Source organism: Lichenostomus cassidix, chromosome 26 (assembly GCF_008360975.1).
Source record: "Lichenostomus cassidix isolate B80296 chromosome 26, HeHo_3.0, whole genome shotgun sequence".
Taxonomy (NCBI): domain Eukaryota; kingdom Metazoa; phylum Chordata; class Aves; order Passeriformes; family Meliphagidae; genus Lichenostomus; species Lichenostomus cassidix.
This window is the reverse complement of record NC_139506.1, coordinates 4,330,009-4,352,053: the sequence shown is the minus strand read 5'-3', so window position 1 is coordinate 4,352,053 and position 22,045 is coordinate 4,330,009. Positions and strand designations below refer to the sequence as shown.

General features: G+C 40.5%; 1 protein-coding gene and 1 long non-coding RNA gene across 4 annotated transcripts; both read right to left on the bottom strand.

Annotated features, from left to right (window-relative positions):
* Positions 1 to 415: 415 nt before the first annotated feature.
* Positions 416 to 20,127, bottom strand: MDM4 (MDM4 regulator of p53). Its single transcript, XM_085083100.1, has 10 exons — positions 20,048 to 20,127; positions 18,855 to 18,929; positions 14,752 to 14,885; positions 13,716 to 13,765; positions 7,243 to 7,304; positions 6,116 to 6,203; positions 4,852 to 5,012; positions 3,323 to 3,439; positions 2,324 to 2,407; positions 416 to 1,104 (listed from the first exon to the last, which is right to left on the bottom strand). The coding sequence occupies exons 1-10, from the start codon at positions 20,108 to 20,110 to the stop codon at positions 562 to 564; spliced, it is 1,377 nt and encodes a 458-aa protein (XP_084939226.1). The 5' UTR covers positions 20,111 to 20,127; the 3' UTR covers positions 416 to 561.
* LOC146427043 (uncharacterized) lies at positions 7,457 to 11,955 on the bottom strand. 3 transcript variants are annotated; one of them, XR_014856617.1, is made up of 4 exons: positions 11,244 to 11,955; positions 9,388 to 10,935; positions 8,120 to 9,261; positions 7,457 to 7,692 (listed from the first exon to the last, which is right to left on the bottom strand). It is a non-coding gene; the product is annotated as an uncharacterized LOC146427043 (long non-coding RNA). The 3 variants fall into 3 exon arrangements; XR_014856618.1 differs by lacking the exon at positions 7,457 to 7,692 and adding an exon at positions 7,743 to 8,076 and having other exon boundaries at positions 8,225 to 9,261; XR_014856616.1 differs by lacking the exon at positions 7,457 to 7,692 and having other exon boundaries at positions 8,278 to 8,566; positions 8,710 to 9,261; positions 11,244 to 11,528.
* Positions 20,128 to 22,045: the final 1,918 nt, after the last annotated feature.

The following is a 22,045-nucleotide window of genomic DNA, read 5'->3' as shown; positions in this document are numbered from 1 at the left end:
ATCCTGATGACCACCTTGATCTCCTTCCTGCACACACTGAGCTCTGGAATTGGAATTTGAGTGTAATAAATCTCTTTCTAGGGTAATTTTCGGGGCAGAAGATCCGGATGACCATCCTGATCTCCTTCCTACACACACTGAGCCCTGGAATTGGGGTTTGAGTGCAAGAAATCTTTTTATAGGGTTATTTTCAGGGCAGAAGATCCTGATGACCATAAAAAACCTCTTTTTGGGGTTATTTCAGGGACAGAAGATCCTAACGACCATCCTAATCCTGCACAGAGCTCTGCAACTGGAATTTGAGTGCAAAAAGCCTCTTTCTGGGTTATTTTTGGGGCAGAAGATCCTGATGATCACAAGAAAACTTTCTGGGGTTATTTTCAGGGCAGAAGACCCCGATTACCCCATAAAAATCCTGATGACCACCTTGATCTCCTTCCTGCACGCACTGAGCTCTGGATTTGGAATTTGAGTGCAATAAATCTCTTTCTAGGGTAATTTTCAGGGCAGAAGATCCGGATGACCATAAGAAAAACCTATTTTCGGGGAAGAAAACCCCGATCACCCCATAAAAATCCTGATGACCATCTTGATCTCCTTCCTGCACACAGGGCACGGCGACCTCTTCCTCTTGAGCATCCTGGCGCACCTAAAGCAGGCCACCAGGTGAGCCGTTTTCCCATGGACAATATTCCCATCCCGAGGCCGGTGCTGGCACAGGAAGCAGGGATTCAACAGGGTTTTGATACTCTCCAAAGATTCCACCTCCTCCTCTTCCTTAATCCCGGAAAAATCCCGATTTTTCCCATCCCGCGCCAAATCCAAGGACTCGACGGAGCCGCCGGGATCGGCGCGGGGTTTGGGTTCTCCCAAAAAAAGGTTTCTAGGTTGTCCTACCGGGGCTGAAATGGTCCTCCTGCAGTCTGGGACGTCCAGACCCTCATCCCGCTGCGGGTTTTTGATGGAATTGAGGCTGGAGAGGGACAGGGAATGGGGCAGTTTGGGGCAATCCCGATACCAGTCCTTGCGCAAGGCCCAGCAGCGATAGCAGTACCTTTTCCCCGGGGAGTTGAATTTCTTGCATTTGGAGCACTGCCAGCAATCCTGAGGGGTTTAAACCAGAAAAAAATAATCAATTTTGGTGGATTTGTTGTTTTGTGCGGGTGGGAAAAGCGGTGGGGAAGCCTAGTTAAAAAAATTTGATTTATTAGGGATTTATCAGTTGGAAAAATCAGCGTTTGGGGTTGGATTCCCATCAAGGAATTGATTTTTTCCCCTTTGTGATCTCTCCCTCATGGAATTCTCTCCTTCCTTTCTCTCCCAGCCCTCATGAAGAATCCAAGATGGGGAAATTTACTGGAATTTTTTAATCTCTCGCATGAAATTCCAAGGGAAAGCTCCTGGAATGGGCTCCATGCTGGGGCAATTTATTGGAATTTTTAACTGGAATAAGCTCCATGCTGGGGCAATTTATTGGAATTTTTACCTGGAATCAGCTGCAAGCTGGGGCAGTTTGCTGGAAAAATTCTGCTAAAACCATTAAAATTCTGCTAAAACAACTAAAATCTGCTGAAACCATGAAGTTTTGCTAAAACCATTCAAATTTTGATAAAACCATTTAAAATTTCTGAAAAAACCGATTAAAATTTCTGCTAAAATCAGATTTGGGAAAAGGAACAGGGTGAGAACTCAGGAATTATTCCAGGTTCTTCTTCCCACCTTGTTTTGTCATTAAAACAGGAAAAAAAGTGGTGATTTGTCCTTTCCAGGGGACAAATGACACCACAAAGCGTCACAAAAAATGGGATTTTCCAGAAGGGGATTCTCTTCCCATCCTATGGAATGGAACAAGAGGCAGCTCCACAGACAGGACTCAGAGAATCCCTGATTTTGTCACGGAAAAAGGGGATTTTTCCACCAAAAATGGGATTTTTTTGCACCAAAAATGGGGTTTTTTGAGTATAAGTTCAGTGATTTTGGGGCATCTCCTTGAGATTTCCAAGGACAATCCTCCAGATCTCCTTCCAGAGGAACACCATGGAATTAAAACCTTATTAAAACCTCATTAAACCTCATTAAATACTGATATCCATGCCTGGATATCCATATAACTTCATCCATCCTGGGGGTTTTTTTGTTTATTTTTTGGGGGTTTTTTTGTGTGGGTTTTTTTGGGAGGGTTTGTTTTTTTGGGGGGATTTTTTTAGGGGTTTTTTGGTTGTTTTTTTGGTTTGGTTTGGTTTTTTTTTGGGAAACCCACCAAGAAAATCTACTTTTCCCACCCCAAATCCAGCAGGGAACGCTGATCCCAAGGAATTCCCACCTCTGCAGCAGCCTCCGTGTCTGTGTCATCGCTCAGGCACTGGGAATCCTCCAGCTCATCCCCACACACATCCTCCTCAGGCACCTGGAATTATGGGAAGCATTAGAAAAGTGTGAGAATGTCAGAATAATCCTGATTTATCCTGTGCCTGGAGCTGCACACCCCAATTAATGATTGGCTAATCACCCTGCTCATTAAGTCGCTTCTAAAAGTGAACTAAAAGCTTTTTTTCTTGGATTTTTTGATTTTTTAAATTTCATTTTAGGGTTTTATTTAGGGTTTATTTATTTTATTTCAGGGTTTTTATTGAGGAATGTTGGGAATTCTTCATTGTTTCTTGCAATCCAGGATTTTCCTCTTGGAGTCCTCAGCAGGACTCCATCTTAAAAAAGCCTTTTCCAGCCTTAATTCCATTATTTTTTGTTTATAATTCTTATTAGAAACCCACTTCAGTTGCTGGCTGACATTGAATTCATTTTAAATCAATTTTATGCCTTGAAAATATGGATTTAACCCCAAAATACAAGGAATACATCATCAAAAATATAAGGAATGGTGACAACGTTTCCTAAATATAATTTACCCTCTGGATGGGGATTGATCCAGCTTTTCCAAGCAGCATGGGATTAATTAAACCAGGGAAAACTGTTTCTTTTTAATTAAATTAAATTATTATATAACATACAATATACAATGAAATTCATTTAAATTAAATTATTTTTATAATATATATAATGTATAATACATATAATATAAAATGAAATTCATTTAAATTAAATTATTTTTATAATATATATAATGTATATTAAATATAATGACATTAAATTAAACTAATCAAAATTAGATTAAATTATTATATCTATTACATATATAAATATAATGAAAGTAATTTAAATTATTTTATTATATATAATATATAAAAATATAATGAAATTAAATGAATTTAAATTAAATTAGTTTTATTTAATTTTTAATTGGATTGAATCAAAGCAGAGGTACCTTGGTGTCACTTTCCGTGAGCTCCACCTTGATCCCAGCGTTCCCCTGATCCAAAGGACATTCATTCAGGAACCACAGGTCATCCGTGGTGTCCGAAACGACGGCAGTGTCAACATCCTGGGGGGGAAAAATGGGAAAAAAATCCAGGAAAAGCTCTCAGGAGCAGCTCCATATCCAGCACTGCTCCCTGCTCCTCTCCAAACCAACAAATCCCTGGAAAGCTCCTTCCTGGGGCTCCTCACGGGGCTCAGAAATCTCTTTTTCCCTATTTTCACCTCACGGATTCCCATTTTTCCAAATTTCCACCTCAAAGATTCCAGTTTTCCCAATTCCCACCTCACAAATTCCTCTTTTTCCCAATTTCCCCCTCACAGATTCTCATTCTTCCAGCTTCCACCTCACGGATTCCCATTTTTCCCCATTTCCACCTCACAGACTCTCATTTTCCCAATTTCCACCTCACACATTCCCCTTTTTTCCCAACTTCCCCTCACAAATTCCCCTTTTTTCCCAATTTGCCCCTCACAGATTCCCCTTTTTTCCCAATTTGCCCCTCACAGATTCCCCTTTTTCCAGCTGCCACCTCACAAAATCCCTTTTTTTTCCAATTTCCACCTCACAGGCTCCTTTCTTCCCAATTTCCCCCTCACAGATTTCTGTTCTTCCAGCTTCCACCTCACGGATTCCCATTTTTCCCCCAATTTCCACCTCACAGATTCCCATTTTCCCCCCAACTTCCACCTCACAGATTCCCATTTTTCCCCCAATTTCCACCTCACAGATTCCCATTTTTCCAATTTCCCCCTCACAGATTCCCTTTTTCCCCCAATTTCTACCTCTCAGGCTCCTCTTTTCCAAATTTCCCCCTCACAGATACCCATTTTCCGAATTTCCACCTCACAGATTCCAATTTTCCCCTCACAAATGCCCTTTTTTTTCCTAATTTCCACCTCTTAGGCCCATTTTTTCCCGATTTTCCTCTTACAGATTCCTGTTTTTCCAGCCTCCACCTCATAAATTCCCATTTTTTTCCAACTTTCCCCCTCACAGATTGCCATTTTTCCCGATTTCCACCTCACAGTCTCTTTTTTTCCAACTTAGCCCCTCACAGATTCCCATTTTTCCAATTTTCCCCTCACAGTCTCCTTTTTTCCAACTTTCCCCCTCACAGATTCCCATTTTTCCAATTTTCCCCTCACAGTCTCCTTTTTTCCAACTTTCCACCTCACAGATTCCCCTTTTTCCAATTTTCCCCTCACAAATTCCCTTTTTTCCCCAACTTCCACCTCCCAGGCTCCCCTTTTTCCATCCTCCAGCTTGGCTACCACCTCACAACATTCATCCCAGCAGAAAAAAAAATCCAAAAAACCCCACAAATCCTGAAATTCCCAGAGCTAAGCAGGGAGAGTTTGCCTTATTTAAATCCACTAAAAATCCCCAACCACCCCCTGGGAAAGGCGAGAGGAAGAAAATCCCAGAATGGAAAGGGAAAAGGGAATAAAAACCAGGAATTTTGAAGTGCTACACACCTGGTTGGTCTGGATATCCGTGGATCCATTACTCCTGGAATTATAATTGCTCCTGAGGTTTCCTAAAAACCACCAGGGCAGCCCAGCTACATCCCATTCCTCAAAAACCAGCTCCACTTTGGGTTTTTTGCTCCTGGAGAGGTTTTCCGTGGAGTCTTGGTCTGGAAAAACCAAGTAGGGTTTGAGTTATTTCATAGTAAAATTGGGAAGAGAAAAACAGGGAAAAATTGGATTAATTAGGTTTTTTTTTTCTTTTTGCACCAGTGGGATGGACTGGTGGATCTGGAAAAAATTATGGGGATATTGCAGTATTCCCAGTGCTGGTAATTGAATTTTCATCCCAAATTTCCCCATAAAAACTTCCAAACCCTGATCTCAAAAAAAACCCTCACTGCCCTCCCACCATAAATTATCTTTATTTTTTATTTCTCAGCTCCAAAAGCATCACACAGGTCAGATTTGAGGAGAAAAACATCCCAAGGTTCAGTTTTCATCCTGATTTTCCACAGGGAAACACAAAAACTTCCCAAACCAGCCCTGAGGGAATCTCTGGAATAACTCAGGATGCAGAAAGGAGCAGTTGGAATTCAGGTTGCATATCCTGAGTTCCCAATCTGGGCTCAAAGGATAGTTTTGGGGTTTTATTTTTGGTGGATTCTGCTGGAATGCCTGGAGATTTCTTGCTGGGTCACTCCTGAAGTGAAAATTAGCCAAGGAAGGGGGAAAATTAGCCAAGGAAAGATGGGAAAATTAGCTAAGGAAAGGGGAAAAATTAGACAAGAAAAAGGGAAAAAAATTAGCCATGGAAAGGGGGGAAAATTAGCCAAGGGAGGGAAATTATGCAAGGAAAGGGGGAAAATTAGCCACAGAAAGGGGGAAAAATTAGGCAAGAAGAGGGAAAATTAGGCAAGAAAAAGAGGGAAAATTAGGCAAGAAAGGGGGAAAAATTAGCCAAGGAAAGGGGGAAAATTAGACAAGGAAAGGGGGAAAATTAGACAAGGAAAGGGGGAAAAATTAGCTAAGGAAAAGTGGAAAAATTTGAAAACAAATGAGGCAAAATTAGAAAAGAAATGAGGCAAAACTAGAAAAGGGGGAAAATTACCCAAGAAAGAGGGAAAATAGATCAAGAAAAGGAGTAAAACCACCTAAAAAAGGAGGGGAAACTCCCCAAGGATGGTGACGTGCCGAAGAGTCAGCTCTCAATTCCCCCCTCCAGGATTTTTCCAGATTTATAAACCTCGGGAATTTATAAATTTCCCCTCACCTTCCCCAGGGTCACACTTGGCCTCCGAGGCAGCCAGGGCAGAGGATTTGCTGTCACCCTCGGCAATTCCCGAGTCGGATCCTTCCTCCTGGAGGGAGGGAAAAAAGCAGGAATGAGCCCAGCAGAGCTTGCAGGGACAAGGGGATGCAGCACTTCCACCGCCAGGCACCAGCTGCAGGGCGAGAGCGAGCGGGAGGGAGGAGAAAAATCGATGCACAACAAAAAAAAAATAGAAACTATTTCCATTTTACACAGCCTAAAGCCGCCGGAATCGGCACGGAAAATAACCTAGGAAAAACCTTTAGCTTGGCCAAAAAGTCCCCAAATTGCTGTTTTCTTTAGTCTGGCCAAACAGCCCAAAATAGTCATTTTATTTAGTCTGGCCAAATATCCCAAAATTGTAATTTTCCTTAGCCTGGCCAGAAGTCTGAAAAATTCCAATTTTCTTTAGCTTGGCCAGAAGTTCCAAATTTGCCATTTTCTTTAGCTTGGCCAAAAGTCTCAAAATCACCATTTTCTTAGTTTGGCTCTAAGTCCCAAATTTGCCATTTTCTTTAGCCTGGCCAGAAGTCCCAAATTTGCCATTTTCTTTAGCCTGGCCAGAAGTCCCAAAACTCCCATTTTGTTTAGCTCCACAAATTCCCATTTTTCACTCAACAAAACTGGGATTTTGTGACTCTCTGCCACCTCCCAGCTCCTCACCCCAACCCACCCCTGGAGACGCATTTGGAGTCGCCAAGATTTTTCCTAGGTTTCCAACTCTTCCAAACAACCCTAACTCCACACGGAATTATTTAGCCATTCCTACTGGGCGAAAAAGGTGAGAAAAAGTGGGAAAAAGTGGGGGAAAAGCAGGAAAACCACGGAGCAAGCTGGGAAAACCGAGGCTTGGAAGTGCTGCAGCCCGGAAAACGCGCTCAGAGACTGGAGCTCTGCGAGGAGAACAGAGAAGGGTCGCTCTGTCCTTTGCTTTGTGGACTCCGAGAACTTTTTTAATTTTGGATTTTTGATCTTTTTCCCCCAAGGAAATGTGAAGATGTTGGCAAAAGTTCTGGCAGTCCACCACGCACAGGTACAGAGAAGGGGAGCTCTGTACGAGACAAAATCCACCGCAGTGGTTTTTTTACCTTCGGCTGGTCTGGGCTGGGCTTAGCGGCGAGCTGCTCCTTTGGGAGAGTCTGAGCGGCATCTGCAGATGGCAGGTAAAAACAAGGAAAAACTTCCCGGGAAAAACCCACTCGCACCTCACGCCGCCTGGGGAAACCAGCCAGGCTTGGCAGACCTTGGAAAAAGTCACCTAAAGGATGGTGGTGTTGTCCTAGAGTGGGGATTTGGGGATTTTGGGGTTTGGGGCTTGCTGGAGAAGCAGCTGGGTGGAAAGTCTGGATCTTCTTCCCAAAAGGAAAATTTATTCCTTTCCTACAGCCTGACCTTGGAAAAATTCCCTAAAGTATGGTGGTGTTGTCCTAGAGTGGGGATTTGGGGATTTTGGGGTTTGGGGCTTGTTGGAGAAGCAGCTGGGTGGGAAGTGAGAACCTTCTTCCCGAGATGAAAATTGGTTTTTTCCTATACCTGACCTTGGAAAAATCCCTTTTTGGGATTTTTTTTTTTTTTTTTTTTGATTACAGAATCTGGGCCTTGTTGGAGAAGCAGCTGGATAGAAAATCAGGATCTTCTTGGGGAAAAATTGCTCCTTTTTGGAAAAACTTGGAAAAATTCCCTAAAGTATGGAGTTGTCGCCCTAGAGTGGAGATTTGGGGATTATGGGGTTTGGGGCTTGTTGGAGGAGCAGCTGAATGGGAAGTGAGAACCTTCTTCCCAAGATGAAAATTCGTTTTTTCCTACACCTGACCTTGGAAAAATTCCCTGAAGTATGGTCTTGTCTTCCTAGAGTGGGGATTTGGGGATTTTGGGGTTTGGGACCTTCTTGCTGGAGAAGTAGCTGGATGGAATGTCAGGATCTTCTTCCCAAAAGGAAAAATTGTTCCTTTCCTACAGCCTGACCTTGGAAAAATTCCCTACAGTACGGAGTTGTCGTCCTAGAGTGGGGATTTGGGGATTATGGGGTTTGGGGCTTGTTGGAGAAGCAGCTGGGTGGGAAGTGAAAACCTTCTTCCCAAGATGAAAATTGGTTTTTTCCTATACCTGACCCTGGAAAAATTCCCCTGAAGTATGGTTTTGTCATCCTAGAGTGGGAATTTGGAGATTATGGGGTTTGGGACCTTCTCGGAGCAGTAGCTGGATGGGAAGTGAGAACCTTCTTCCCAAAGTGAAAATTGTTCTTTTCCTATACCTGGCCTTGGAAAAATTCCCCTAAAGTATGGTGGTGTTGTCCTAGAGTGGGGATTTAGGGATTTGGGACCGTGGGACCTTCTTGCTGCAGAAGCAGCTGGATGGAACATCAGGATCTTCTTCCCAAAGGGAAAAATGATTCCTTTCCTACAGCCTGACCTTGGAAAAATTCCCTACAGTACGGAGTTGTCATCCTAGAGTGGGGATTTGGGGATTATGGGGTTTGGGCCTTGGAGGAGCAGTTGGGTGGGAAGTGAAAACCTTCTTCCCAAGATGAAAATTCGTTTTTTCCTATACCTGACCCTGGAAAAATTCCCTAAAGTATGGTCTTGTCTTCCTAGAGTGGGGATTTAGGGATTAGGGAGCTTGGGACCTTCTAAGAGAAGTAGCTGGGTGGGAAGTGAGAACCTTCTTCCCAAAGAGAAATGTTGTTCTTTTCCTACACCTGACCTTGGAAAAATCCCTTAGAGCAGACATTTATGGATTATGGGGTCTGGGCCTTGTTGGAGAAGCAGCTGGATGGAAAGTCAGGATCTTCTTGGGGAAAAATTGCTCCTTTCTTGGAAAAACTTGGGAAAATCCCTTAGAGTACAGACCTGTCTTTGTGAGGGAGAAATTTATGGATTTTGGGGTCTGCACCTTGTTGAAGCAGCTGGAAAGTCAGGATCTTCTTCCCAAAAGGAAAAATTATTCTTTTCCTACAGCCTGACCTTGGAAAAATCCTCTAGAGTACAGTCCTGTCATCTTGACAGAAAAATGTATGGATTTTGGGGTCTGCACCTTGTCGGAGAAGCAGCTGGAAAGTCAGGATCTTCTTCCCAAAGGGAAAAATGATTCCTTTCCTAAAGCCTGACCTTGGAAAAATCCTCTAGAGTACAGTCCTGTCATCTTGAGGGAAAAATTTATGGATTTTGGGGTCTGGACCTTGTTGGAGAATCTTCTTCCCAAAATGAAAAACTGTTCCTTTCCTATACCTGAACTTGGAAAAATCCCTCAGAGCAGAAATTGATGGATTTTGGGGTCTGGGCCTTGTTAAAAAAGCACCTAGATGAAAAATCAGGATTTTCTTCCCAAAGGGAATAATTCTTCCAGTTCCTACAGCCATCCCAAGCTGCCACAAAGCAGAATTCCAGAGGGTGGGGAATCCCACCTGGAAAAGGAAGATTTTTTTGTTTTGGAAATCCTGAGGATTTCATCTCTTCCAGCTGAGGAAAAACACCTTCCTGAAGGGTGTGGAGTAAAGAAAGGAAAATTCCATCCACACATCCTGAACACAGCTGGATCCAGCTGATCATCAGGAGTTCATTAAATAAGAAGAACAATCCAATTAAGAGGAATTTTTCTCAGTCTGAACAAAAGATCCCTGTTCCATTTAGCAGGGAAATTCCCAGCTGGATGAGGATGATTCCCACCAGGAATCTCAGATAAATAGGGAGGAGCTGAAAGCTGTTGCTACAGGAAGAAAATTCCACCCCAAAGTGGAATTAACTGGAGCAAAATCCAGGATGGGAAGATGAGAGAGATTTATTTCAATATTTTCTGCTCTCCTTTCTTGCTTCCCGCTTTTCCAGCTGCTGATTGTTGAATTCCTGATGGAAAACTGGATGGTTCATCCATCACTGCCTGGGCTCTGCAGGGGTGTTTGAAAGGAAGGCTCAGCCTGCCAAAAATCTGATTTTCAGGGAGGGAAAACACTCCAGGTCCTTTTGTAGCCAAGATATTCCAAATAAAATATCCTGAGGGTGGGAGATTCCTAAATATACCTCGGAGAGCCTGACTGGGGGGGAAACTGGATAAGGAAAAGAGGAAAATTAGGCAAAGAAAGGGGAAAAATTAGGCAAGAAAAAGAGGGAAATCAGGCAAGGAAAGGAGGGAATGAAACAAGGAAAGGGGAAAATCAGCCAAGGAAAGGGGGGAAAATTAGGAAAGGAAAGGGGGGAACAAAATGAAGAAAAGGGGAAAATTCAGACAAGGAAAGGGAGGAAAATTAGGCAAGGAAAGGGGAAAATTCAGACAAGGAAAAGAGGAAAATTAGGCAAGGAAAAGAAGGGAAAATTAGGCAAGGAAAAGAGGGAAAATTAGGCAAGGAAAAGAGGGAAAATTAGGAAAGGAAAAGAGAAAAATTAGGCAAGGAAAAGAGGGAATGAAACAAGGAAAAGGGGAAAATTCAGACAAGCAAAAGGGGAAAAATTAGGCAAGGAAAAGAGGGAAAATTAGACAAAGAAAAGAGGGAAAGTAGACAAGGAAAAGTGGAAAATTAGGCAAAGAAAAGAAGGGAGGAAAATTAGGCAAGGAAAAGGGGGAAATTGGGCAAGAAAAAGGGGGGAACAAAGCAAGGAAAGGGGGAAAATTCAGACAAGGAAAAGGAGGAAAATTAGGCAAGAAAAAGGGGAAAAATTCAGTCAAGGAAAGGAGGGAATGAAACAAGGAAAGGGAGGAAAGGCTGAAGGAAACCAAACAGCTGGGAAGGAAGAAGGAAAACAGCTGGAAAAGGAAGGCAAACAGCTGGAAAAAGGGAAGGAAAACAGCTGGAAAAAAGGAAGGAAAACAGCTGGAAAGAGAAGGAAAAGAGCTGGGAAGGAAGAAGGAAAACAACTGGAAAAAGGGGAGGAAAACAGCAGGAAAAGAAGGAAAACAGCTGGAAAAACGGAGGAAAACAGCTGGAAGGGAAGGAAAACAGCTGGAAAGGGAAGGAAAGGGAGGAAAACAGCTGGAAAAAGGGGAGGAAAACAGCTGGAAAAAGGGAGGAAAAAAAGGAAAACAACTGGAAAGGGAAGAAAAACAGCTGGAAAAAGGGAAGGAAAAGAAGGAAAACAACTGGAAAGGAAAGGAGAACAGCTGGAAAAGAAGGAAAACATCTGGAATGAGCTCCCTGTGCATTCCAAGGTCTGCTGTGCCAAGCTGGTCCCACTGCTGTCACTCTCAGTCACTCACACCCAGCCAGGGAACTCAACCACACACTGATGGACAGGCAAAGAGGCTGTTTCCAAAAAATTCTGCTGGAAAATAAAAATTCTCCAAAGGATCTTCTGCAAAAATAAATCCAAGGTAGAGAATTCAACCCTTTAGGGTCACGTTTGCCTCGAGATTTCCTGAAGTTTCCCTCAAGTTTTCAAGTTTTCCTCAAGTTTTCTTTGAGTTTTCATCAAATTTTCATCAAATTTTCATCAAATTTTCATCAAATTTTGATTTTTCACCAGCTTTTTTCCACCTGTGCCTGAACCCTTCAAAAGGATTATATCCATTTTGTCAATTTGATTCCAAAAATCCCTGAGAAATTGGGATCCCTGTGGCCCAAAACTCCACAGCTCTCCCAGTGCAGTTGATTTTCCCCCAGTGAAAATTTTGATTTTCCCATTATTTGCAGCAAAATGGGGTTGATTGGTTGATATTTCCCCCAGTGAAAATTTTTATGTTCACATTATTTTCAGCAAAATGGGGTTGATTTTTCCTGCAGTGAAATACTTTATTTTCCCATTATTTGCAGCAAAATGGGGTTGATTTTTCCCCCAGTGAAATTTTTTTCACATTATTTGGAGCAAAATGGGGTTGATTGGTTGATTTTCCCCCAGTGAAAATTTTGATTTTCACATTATTTGCAGCAAAATGGGATTTTTCCCAGTGAAATATTTTATTTTCACATTATTTGCAGCAAAACAGGGTTGATTTTTCCCCAATGAAGTATTTTATCTTCACATTATTTGCAGCAAAATGGGGTTGATTTTTTCTCCAGTGAAAATTTTTATTTTCAAGTTATTTGCAGCAAAATGGAGTTGATTTTTTTTCCCCAGTGAAAGTTCCCAGCAGGAATTGGCTGCAAGGGAAGCAACTTAATTGGAGAATAAATTTTAATTTTATTCTGATTTGATTCCTCTCAGGAGCTGCAGTGACCTTTAAAGGTTTGATTGCTCAGTGGGTTTTTAATCTTTTGGAGATTATCAAAACATAAAATGAGGTGAGAGAGAGAAGTTGTAGCTCTGAGGCTGAAAAAATAATGGGAAATCAATAAAAATTTGGATGAGATATTCCAGCCACACTCATTTATAAATCCAGTTTTTAGCCCTGTTTTTGCTACAAAGTTTGGGGTTTTTTGATGCAAAATTTGCGGGTTTTTCCTCCAAAATTTGGGGTTTTTTCCTCCAAAATTTGGGGTTTTTCGCTCCAAAATTTGGGGTTTTTTCCTCCAAAATTTGGGGGTTTATATCAAAATATAGAATGAGGTGAGAGCAACAAGTTGCAGCTCTGAGGCTGAAAAATAATGAGGAATCAATAAAATTTTGCAATCAATAAAATTCCAGCTATGCTGATTTTTAAATCCAGTTTTTAGCCCTGTTTTTCCTCCAGAATTTGGGGGGTTTTTTTCTCCAAAATTTGGGATTTTTGGCTCCAAAATTTGGGATTTTATATCAAATTATAAAACAAGGTGAAAGCAAGAAGTTGCAGCTCTGAGGCTAAAAAAAACCAGTGGGAAATCAATAAAAACTGGGATGATATATATACACTCATTTGTAAATCCAGTTTTTAGCCCTGTTTTTCCTCCAAAATTTGGGATTTTTGGCTCCAAAATTTGAGATTTTTGGCTCCAAAACTTGGGGGTTTTATCTCAAAGTATAAAACGAGGTGAGAGTGAGAAGTTGCAGCTCTGAAGCTAAAAAAACACCAGTGGGAAATCAATAAATTTTTGGATGAGCTATTCCAACCACACTCTTTTTTAAATCTAGTTTTTTGCCCTGTTTTTCCTCCAAAATTTGGGATTTTTGGCTCCAAAACTTGGGATTTTTGGCTCCAAAACTTGGGATTTTTGGCTCCAAAACTTGGGATTTTTGGCTCCAAAACTTGGGATTTTTGGCTCCAAAATTTGAGATTTTTCCTCCAAAATTTGAGATTTTTCGCTCCAAAATTTGGGAATTTTTGCTCCAAAATTTGGGAATTTTTGCTCCAAAATTTGGGAATTTTTGCTCCAAAATTTGAGATTTTATCTCAAAGTATAAAACGAGGTGAGAGTGAGAAGTTGCATCTCTGAAGCTAAAAAATTACTGGGAAATCAATAAATTTTTGGATGAGCTATTCCAGCCACACTCTTTTTTTCGCAACTCCACAGGATTTTGGCACAAAAGTCAGGATTTCTCAGCAGCCACATCACTCAAGCAGCTCCTGGCACACAGAAAAGGCACAAAGTCCAAGAGGTTTCCTGGTCACAACCTCGGAGAGAAGTTTATTCCTCCTGATTTTCCCACTACTCACCTTGGCAGAGGAATTTTTGTTTGGAATTTTGGATGGAATTTTGGATGGAATGAGCCCAACCTACCTGGGGGAGCAGCAGCTGTCAGGTTCCTTTTCAGCATTTCGTACACAGGGCTGGGGAGGAGGGAGAGGAATGAGATGATTAACTGCTGGAGCAAAAATCCCCCAAAAAATCCCCCAAAAAATCCACCCAAAAATCCCCAAAAAATAATTTAAAAATTCCCCCAAAAATAAAAAAAAATTTTAAAAATCCCCAAAAAAATCCCCCCAAAATAAACAAAAAGTCCCCAAAAATCCCAAAAATATCTCCAAAAAATCCCAAAAATCCCCCAAAATCCCAAAACAATCCCAAATCCCAAAAATCCCAAAGAAATCCCAAAAAATCCCCAAAAAATAATAAAAAAATTCCCCAAAAAGTCCCCAAAAAAACCCCAAAAAATCCCGCTAAAAAAAAAAATCGCATTTTATTGCCCACGGCAACCCCAGAAACTAAAACATCATATGGAATTTTTGCCTAGAAGGACCCCAAAAACCACAGCCTGCTTTTTTCCCAGAGATCCCAAAAATCCTAATGAATTTTTGCCTAGAGGGATCCCAAAAACCACTGATATCCCAGAAATCCTAGTAAGGGTTTTTCCTAGAGATCCCAAAAATCACAGTGAGGTTTTTTTCTTCTACAGAGACTCCAAAAACTATAGAGAGGAGAGGAGGAAAGGGAAAGGGAAAGGGAAAGGGAAAGAGAAGAAGAGAGAGAAGACCTTCCTTTCACCTACCTGGTAAAAAGGATGAAAAAAGGGAATTTTTTCCCCTCACCTAGATGAAAAAATGGAATTTTTCCCCCTCACCTAGATGAAAAAAAGGGAATTTTTCCCCCTCACCTGGATGAAAAAAAGGGAATTTTTTTTCCCTTTACCTGGATGAAAAAAGCAATTTTTTCCCCTCACCTGGATGAAAAAATGTATTTTTTTCCCCTCACCTGGATATAAAACAGGGAATTTTTTCCCCTCACCTGGATGAAAAACAGGGAATTTTTCCCCCTCACCTGGATGAAAAAAGGGAATTTTTCCCTCACCTGGATGACAGAATGTATTGTTCCCTACCTGGGGTCCTTGACAGAGAAGCTGTGCATCCCCAGCAGCTCTCCCAGCGGATCCTCCCCGCAGTGCACCAGGTGCTGCTGCCGCTTGTCGTACAGCTGCCTGGCCATGATGTACTGCCCCAGGAAATGCATCACCTGTGGGGCAGATACAGCTTCAGAACCCCTGAAACCCCACAAAATCCCTTGAAAAACCCCCAAAACCCAAGAGAAAACCTCCAAAACCCCTGGGAAACTTTCAAAATCCATGGGAAAAGCTTCAAAACACAAGAAAAGACCTCCAAAATCCCACAGAAAACCTTCAAAATCCATGGGAAAGCCTTTAAAACCCAAGAAAAAACCTCCAAAAACCCAAGAAAAACCTCCAAAACCCAAGAAAAAAACCCCAAAATCCCCAAAAAAACCTTCAAAATCCATGGGAAAACCTCCAAAACCCAAGAAAAAACCTCCAAAATCCATGGAAAAACCTCCAAAACCCCAAAAAAACCCTCCAAAAACCCAAGAAAAAACCTCCAAAATCCCACAGAAAACCTTCAAAATCCATGGGAAAGCCTTTAAAACCCAAGAAAACACCTCCAAAAACCCAAGAAAAACCTCCGAAATCCACGGGAAAACCTTCAGCACCCCAAACCCCCCAAAATCCCTGGGAAAACTTCCAAAATCCCTTGAAAAACCCCCAAAACCCAAGAGAAAACCTCCAAAATCCCTGGGAAACTTTCAAAATCCATGGGAAAAGCTTCAAAACACAAGAAAAGACCTCCAAAATCCCACAGAAAACCTTCAAAATCCATGGGAAAGCCTTTAAAACTCAAGAAAAAAACCTTCAAAAACCCAAGAAAAACCTCTGAAATCCATGGGAAAACCGTCAAAATCCATGGGAAGCCAGCAAAACCCAAGAGAAAGCCTTCAAAACCCAAGGAAAACTTTCAAAATCCATGGGGAAACCTTCAAAACGCAAGAAAAAACCTCCAAAGCGCAAGAAGAAACCTCCAAGATCCCTGGGAAAGCCTTCAAAATCCATGGGGAAACCTTCAGAATCTAGGAAAAACCTCCAAAATCCAAGGAAAAACCTTCAAAACGCAAGAAAAAACCTCCAAAATCCCCAAAAAAACCTTCAAAATCCATGGGAAACCCTCCAGCACCCCAAAGCTCCCAAAATCCCATGGGAAACCCACAAAATCCATGGAAAAACCCCCAAAACCCAAGGAAAAACCTCAAAAATCCAAGGGGAAACCTTCAAAATCCACGGAAAAACCTCCAAAATCTATAGAAAAACCTCCAAAACCCAAGAAAAAACCTCCAAAATCCCACAGAAAACCTTCAAAATCCATGGGAAAGCCTTTAAAACCCAAGAAAACACCTCCAAAAAACCCAAGAAAAACCTCCGAAATCCACGGGAAAACCTTCAGCACCCCAAACCCCCCAAAATCCCTGGGAAAACTTCCAAAATCCCTTGAAAAACCCCCAAAACCCAAGAGAAAACCTCCAAAACCCATGGGAAACTTTCAAAATCAATGGGAAAAGCTTCAAAACGCACGAAAAAACCTCCAAAATCCCACAGAAAACCTTCAAAATCCATGGGAAAGCCTTTAAAACTCAAGAAAAAATCCCCAAAAACCCCAAAAAAACCTTCAAAATCCATGGGAAACCTTCAAAATCCATGGAAAAACCTCCAAAACCCAAGAAAAAACCTCCAAAATCCAAGGAAAAACCTTCAAAACACAAGAAAAAACCTACAAAATCCCTGGGAAAGCCTTCAAAATCCATGGGAAAACCTTCAGCAACCCAAAGCCCCCAAAATCCCAAGGGAAAACCTCCAAAACCCCAAAAAAAACCCTCCAAAATCCCACAGAAAACCTTCAAAATCCATGGGAAAGCCTTTAAAACGCAAGAAAAACCTCCGAAATCCATGGGAAAACCTTCAAAATCCATGGGGAAGCCAGCAAAACCCAAGGAAAACTTTCAAAATCCATGGAGAAACCTTCAAAACGCAAGAAAAAACCTCCAAAGCACAAGAAGAAACCTCCAAGATCCCTGGGAAAGCCTTCAAAATCCAGGGGAAAACCTCCAAAACCCATGGAAAAACCTTCAAAATCCAAGAAAAAACCTCCAAAAACCCAAGAAAAAACCTTCAGTACCCAAATACCCCCAAAACCCATGGGAAAACCTCCAAAATCCCTGAAAAAAACCTTCAAAATCCATGGGAAAGCCAGCAAAACCCAAGGGAAAGCTTCCAAAATCCCAAGAAAAAGCCTTCAAAATCCATGGGGAAACCTCCAAAACCCAAGAAAAAAACCTTCAAAAACCCCTGGGAAACTTTCAAAATCTGTGGGAAAACCTCCAAAACCCCTGAAAAAACCTCCAAAATCCATGGAAAAGCCAGCAAAACCCAAGGGAAAGCATCCAAACTCCCAAGAAAAAGCCTTCAAAATCCATGGAAAAACCTTCAAAATCCATGGGAAAACCTTCAGCACCCCAAAACCTCCAAAACCCATGGGGAAACCTCCAAAACCCAAGAAAAAACCTCCAAAATCCATGGAATAACCTCCAAAATCCATGGAAATCTGCATGGATTTGGGATATGCTGCTGTTCTGCACTGTGGGAGGCAAATTATGGACGATTTTTGGGCCTTTTTGAGTTTTGGGTTTTATTAGGTTTGGAATTGTTAAGCTTTGGCAAGAAAGGAGATTGAGAGAAAGGTGGGAAAATGGAATTTTCCCAGTAAAAAATGGAATTTTCCCAGTTAAAAATGGCATTATTCCAGTTTAAAATAGCATTATTCCAGTTAAAAATGGCATTATTCCAGTTAAAAATGGCATTTTCCCAGTTAAAAATGGCATTATTCCATGAGTCAGGAATGTGGTTATCCCATCTTTATGGAAATTTTCGATTTCCCTGGATAAATAATTGAAGTTTTCACATTTATTCCAATTCCTCTTAAGGCATTTCAGTCAAGACACATCAGTCCTAGAGATAAAATCAGAATATTTTGCAGATAAGGGTTGAAATTGAGGAAAATAAAGAGTCAGCCTCATCCCAATTCCCAAAAAAATCAGGGATAATGTCAGGTATGTGGTTATCCCATCTTTATGGAAATTTTGGATTTTCCTGGAAAAATAATTGAAGATTTCACATTTATTCTTGACTGAAATGAAGCCATTTTAGTCAAGACACATCAGAAAATCAGAATATTTTGCACATATGAAATGGAGGAAAATAAAGATTCAGCTTCATCCCAATTCCCAAAAAAAAAAAAGCAGGGATAATGTCAGGACTGTGGTTATCCCATTTTTACAGAAATTTTGGCTTTCCCTGGATAAAAAATTGAATTTTTTGCATTTATTCCAATTCCTCTGAAGGCATTTCAGTCACGATACATCAGAAAATCAGAATATTTTGCCTATAAAGGTTGAATTGTAGGAAAATAAGGATTCAGCCTCATCCCAATTCCCAAAAAAATCAGGGATAATGTCAGGAATGTGGTTATCCCATCTTTACGGAGATTTTGGATTTCTCTGGATAAATAATGGAAGATTTCACATTTATTCTTGGCTAAAATGAAGCCATTTTAGCCAAGACACATCAGAAAATCAAAATATTTTGCACAGAAAGGGTTGAAATACAGAAAAATAAGTATGCAGCTTCATCCCAATTCCCAAAAAAAAAGCAGGGATAACATCTGGAATGTGGTTATCCCATCTTTACAGAATTTTTGGCTTTCCCTGGATAAAAAATTGAATTTTTTGCATTTATTCCAATTCATCTTAAGGCATTTCAGTCACGATACATCAGAAAATCAGAATATTTTGCAGATAAGGGTTGAAATGGAGGAAAATAAAGAGTCAAACTCATCCCAATTCCCCCAAAAAAATCAGGGATAATGTCAGGACTGTGGTTATCCCATCTCTACAGAAATTCTGGATTTCCCTGGATAAATAATTGAATATTTCACATTTATTCCAATTCCTCTGAAGGCATTTCAGTCACGATACATCAGAAAATCAGAATATTTTGCCTATAAAGGTCGAAATGGAGGAAAATAAGGATTCAGCCTCATCCCAATTCCCCAAAAAAACTCAGGAATAATGTGAGGACTGTGGTGTCACCTCCTTGAGGGTGAAGGTGTCCCCCTGAGCTCCTGCAGCCTGGAGGATCCTCAGCAGGGCCAGCGAGGGTCTGACCTGCAACAGAGCAGAGTTGGGTGGAATTGCAGGGAAATGGAAAATAATCTTTGGAATGATTGTGGGATTATCCTTGTGGGAGATAAAAAAAATTAAAAAAACAACCAAAAGAAAGCAAAGCAAAAAAAACCCAAACATAATAACAAATCCCGCCAAAAAAAACAAAAAAAACCCCGAAACAAAACAAAAAAACCCCAAAAAACAAAAAACCCCAAAAAACCAAAACCCCAAAACAAAACAAAAAAACCCCAAAAACAAAACTAAAAACCCACAAAACCCCAAAACAAAAACAAAAACCCCCAAAAAACCAAAACCCCAAAACAAAACAAAAAAAACCCAAACCCAAAACAAAACAAAAAAACCCCAAAAAACAAAAAAAAACCCCAAAAACAAAACTAAAAAAAACCCACAAAAACCCCAAAACAAAACAAAAAAAATAGCCCAAAAAACCCACAAAAAACCCCAAAACCACAACCAAAAAAACCAAAAAAAAAACCAAAACCAAAAAACCCAAAAAAAACCCCAAAACAAAACAAAAAAAAACCCAAAAAAACCCCAAAAATTCCCAAAACCAAAACCAAAATCAAAACAAAAAAAACCAAAATAAACCACACCAAAAAACCAAAAAAAGCCCCAAAAAATATCATTAATATTCTATATAAATTGAAATTAATACAGAAAATTACAGTATTTTCTATATATTATTATACAAATAATGTATTAATATATATTATTTCTACTCATATATATTGTATATAATATAGATAATATATTTATTACTATATACAACTATATATATCTATTAACATATGTATACCTATATGTTAATATAGAAATTAATACAGAAATTAATTATAGAAAAATGAAGAGTCAGTCTCATCCCAATCCTCAAAAAAACTGAAGAAAAATTAAAATTTAAATCCAATTTTTCCTTTTTTTTTTCCTCTTTAAAATATCCATAAACCATTGATATGATAGAGAACAAATCAAGGATAAAATCATCCTGATTTCAATAAATTCTGGAGAGGTTGGATTGATTAAAAATCACTGCTGGGAGTGGTGGAGATGCTAATTAGCTGCTGATTAATTAGCTGCTGATTAATTAGCTGATTAATTACCTGCTGGGTCTGGCCCAGGGTGATCCTGCAGGGATTCTCAGCTGCTGCCTGCTGGGAGCTCATCCTGCTGGGGAGCTGGGCTGGGGAGGAAATTAATTCAATTTAATTCATTTAAATTCAATTCATTCCAATTCAATTCATCCGAATTCAATTCATCCAAATTCAATCAATTCGAATTCAATCAATCTGAATTCAATTCATCCAAAGTCAATTAATTTGAATTCAATTAACTTGAATTCAATTCATCCAAAGTCAATTAATTTGAATTCAATTCATCTGAATTCAATCAATTCAAATTCAATTCATCCAAATTCAGTTCTTTCCAATTCAATTCATCCAAATTCAATTCATCCAAATTCAATTCATCCAAATTCAATTCATCCAAATTCAATCCATCCAAATTCAATTAATCTGAATTCAATTAATTTAAATTCAATTCATTTGAATTCAATTCATCCAAATCAAATTCATCCAAATTCAATTCATTTGAATTTAATTCATTCGAATTCAATTCATTTGAATTCAGTTCATCCAAATTCTATTCATCCAAATTCAACTCATCCAAATTCAATGAATACGAATTCAATCCATCCTAATTCAAATTCAATTCATCCAAATTCAATTCTCCAAATTCAATCAATTCAAATTCAATTCATCCAAATTCAATTCATCCAAATTTTCATCCAAATTCCATAATTGCTGGCAGTGGCACAGCACTGGAATTCCCAAATTCCTGGCAGGGAAAAAGCTCTGGAATTCCCAAATTCTGGAATTCCTGGCAATGACACAGCCCTGGAATTCCCAAATTCCTGGCAGTGACACAGCCCTGGAATTCCCAAATTCCTAAATTCCTGGCAGTGACACAGAACTGGAATTCCCAAATTCTGGAATTCCTGGCAGTGGCAAAGCACTGGATGATCCTGGGATTCCCAAATTCCATAATTCCTAGCAGTAACACAGCCCTGGATGATCCTGGAATTCCAGAATTCCTGGCAGTGGCACAGAACTAGAATGGATGATCCTAGAATTCTGGAATTCCTGGCAGTGGCAAAGCACTGGAATTCCCAAATTCCACAATTCCTGGCAGTGGCACAGAACTAGAATGGATAATCCCGAAATTCTGGAATTCCTGGCAGTGGCAAAGCACTAGAATTCCCAAATTCTGGAATTCCTGGCAGTGACACAGCCCTGGATAATCTTGGAATTCCAGAATTCCTGGCAGTAAAAAAAGCACTGGATGATCCTGGAATTCCCAAATTCCTGGCAGGGATACAGCACTGGAATTCCCAAATTCCATAATTCCTGGCAGTGAAAAAGCACTGGATAATCCTGGAATTCCTGGCAGTGACACAGAACTGGATGATCCTAGAATTCCATAATTCCTGGCAGGGACACAACACTAGAATTCCCAAATTCCAGAATTCCTGGCAGTGAAAAAGCACTGGATAATCCTGGAATTCCCAAATTCCTGGAAGGGATACAGCCCTGGATAATCCTGGAATTCCTGGCAGTGACACAGCACTGGAATTCCCAAATTCCATAACTCCTGACAGGGACAAAGCTCTGGATGATCCTGGAATTCCCAAATTCCATAATTCCTGGCAGTGACACAACACTGGAATTCCCAAATTCCTGAATTCCTGGCAGTAACACAGCTCTGGAATTCCCAAATTCCACAATTCCTAGCAGTAACACAGCCCTGGATGATCCTGGAATTCCAGAATTCCTGGCAGTCACACAGCACTGGAATTCCCAAATTCCAGAATTCCTGCCAGTGGCAAAGCTCTGGATAATCCTGGAATTCCATAATTCCTGGCAGTGGCACAGAACTAGAATGGATAATCCCGAAATTCTGGAATTCCTGGCAGTGGCAAAGCACTAGAATTCCCAAATTCTGGAATTCCTGGCAGTGACACAGCCCTGGATAATCTTGGAATTCCAGAATTCCTGGCAGTAAAAAAAGCACTGGATGATCCTGGAATTCCCAAATTCCTGGCA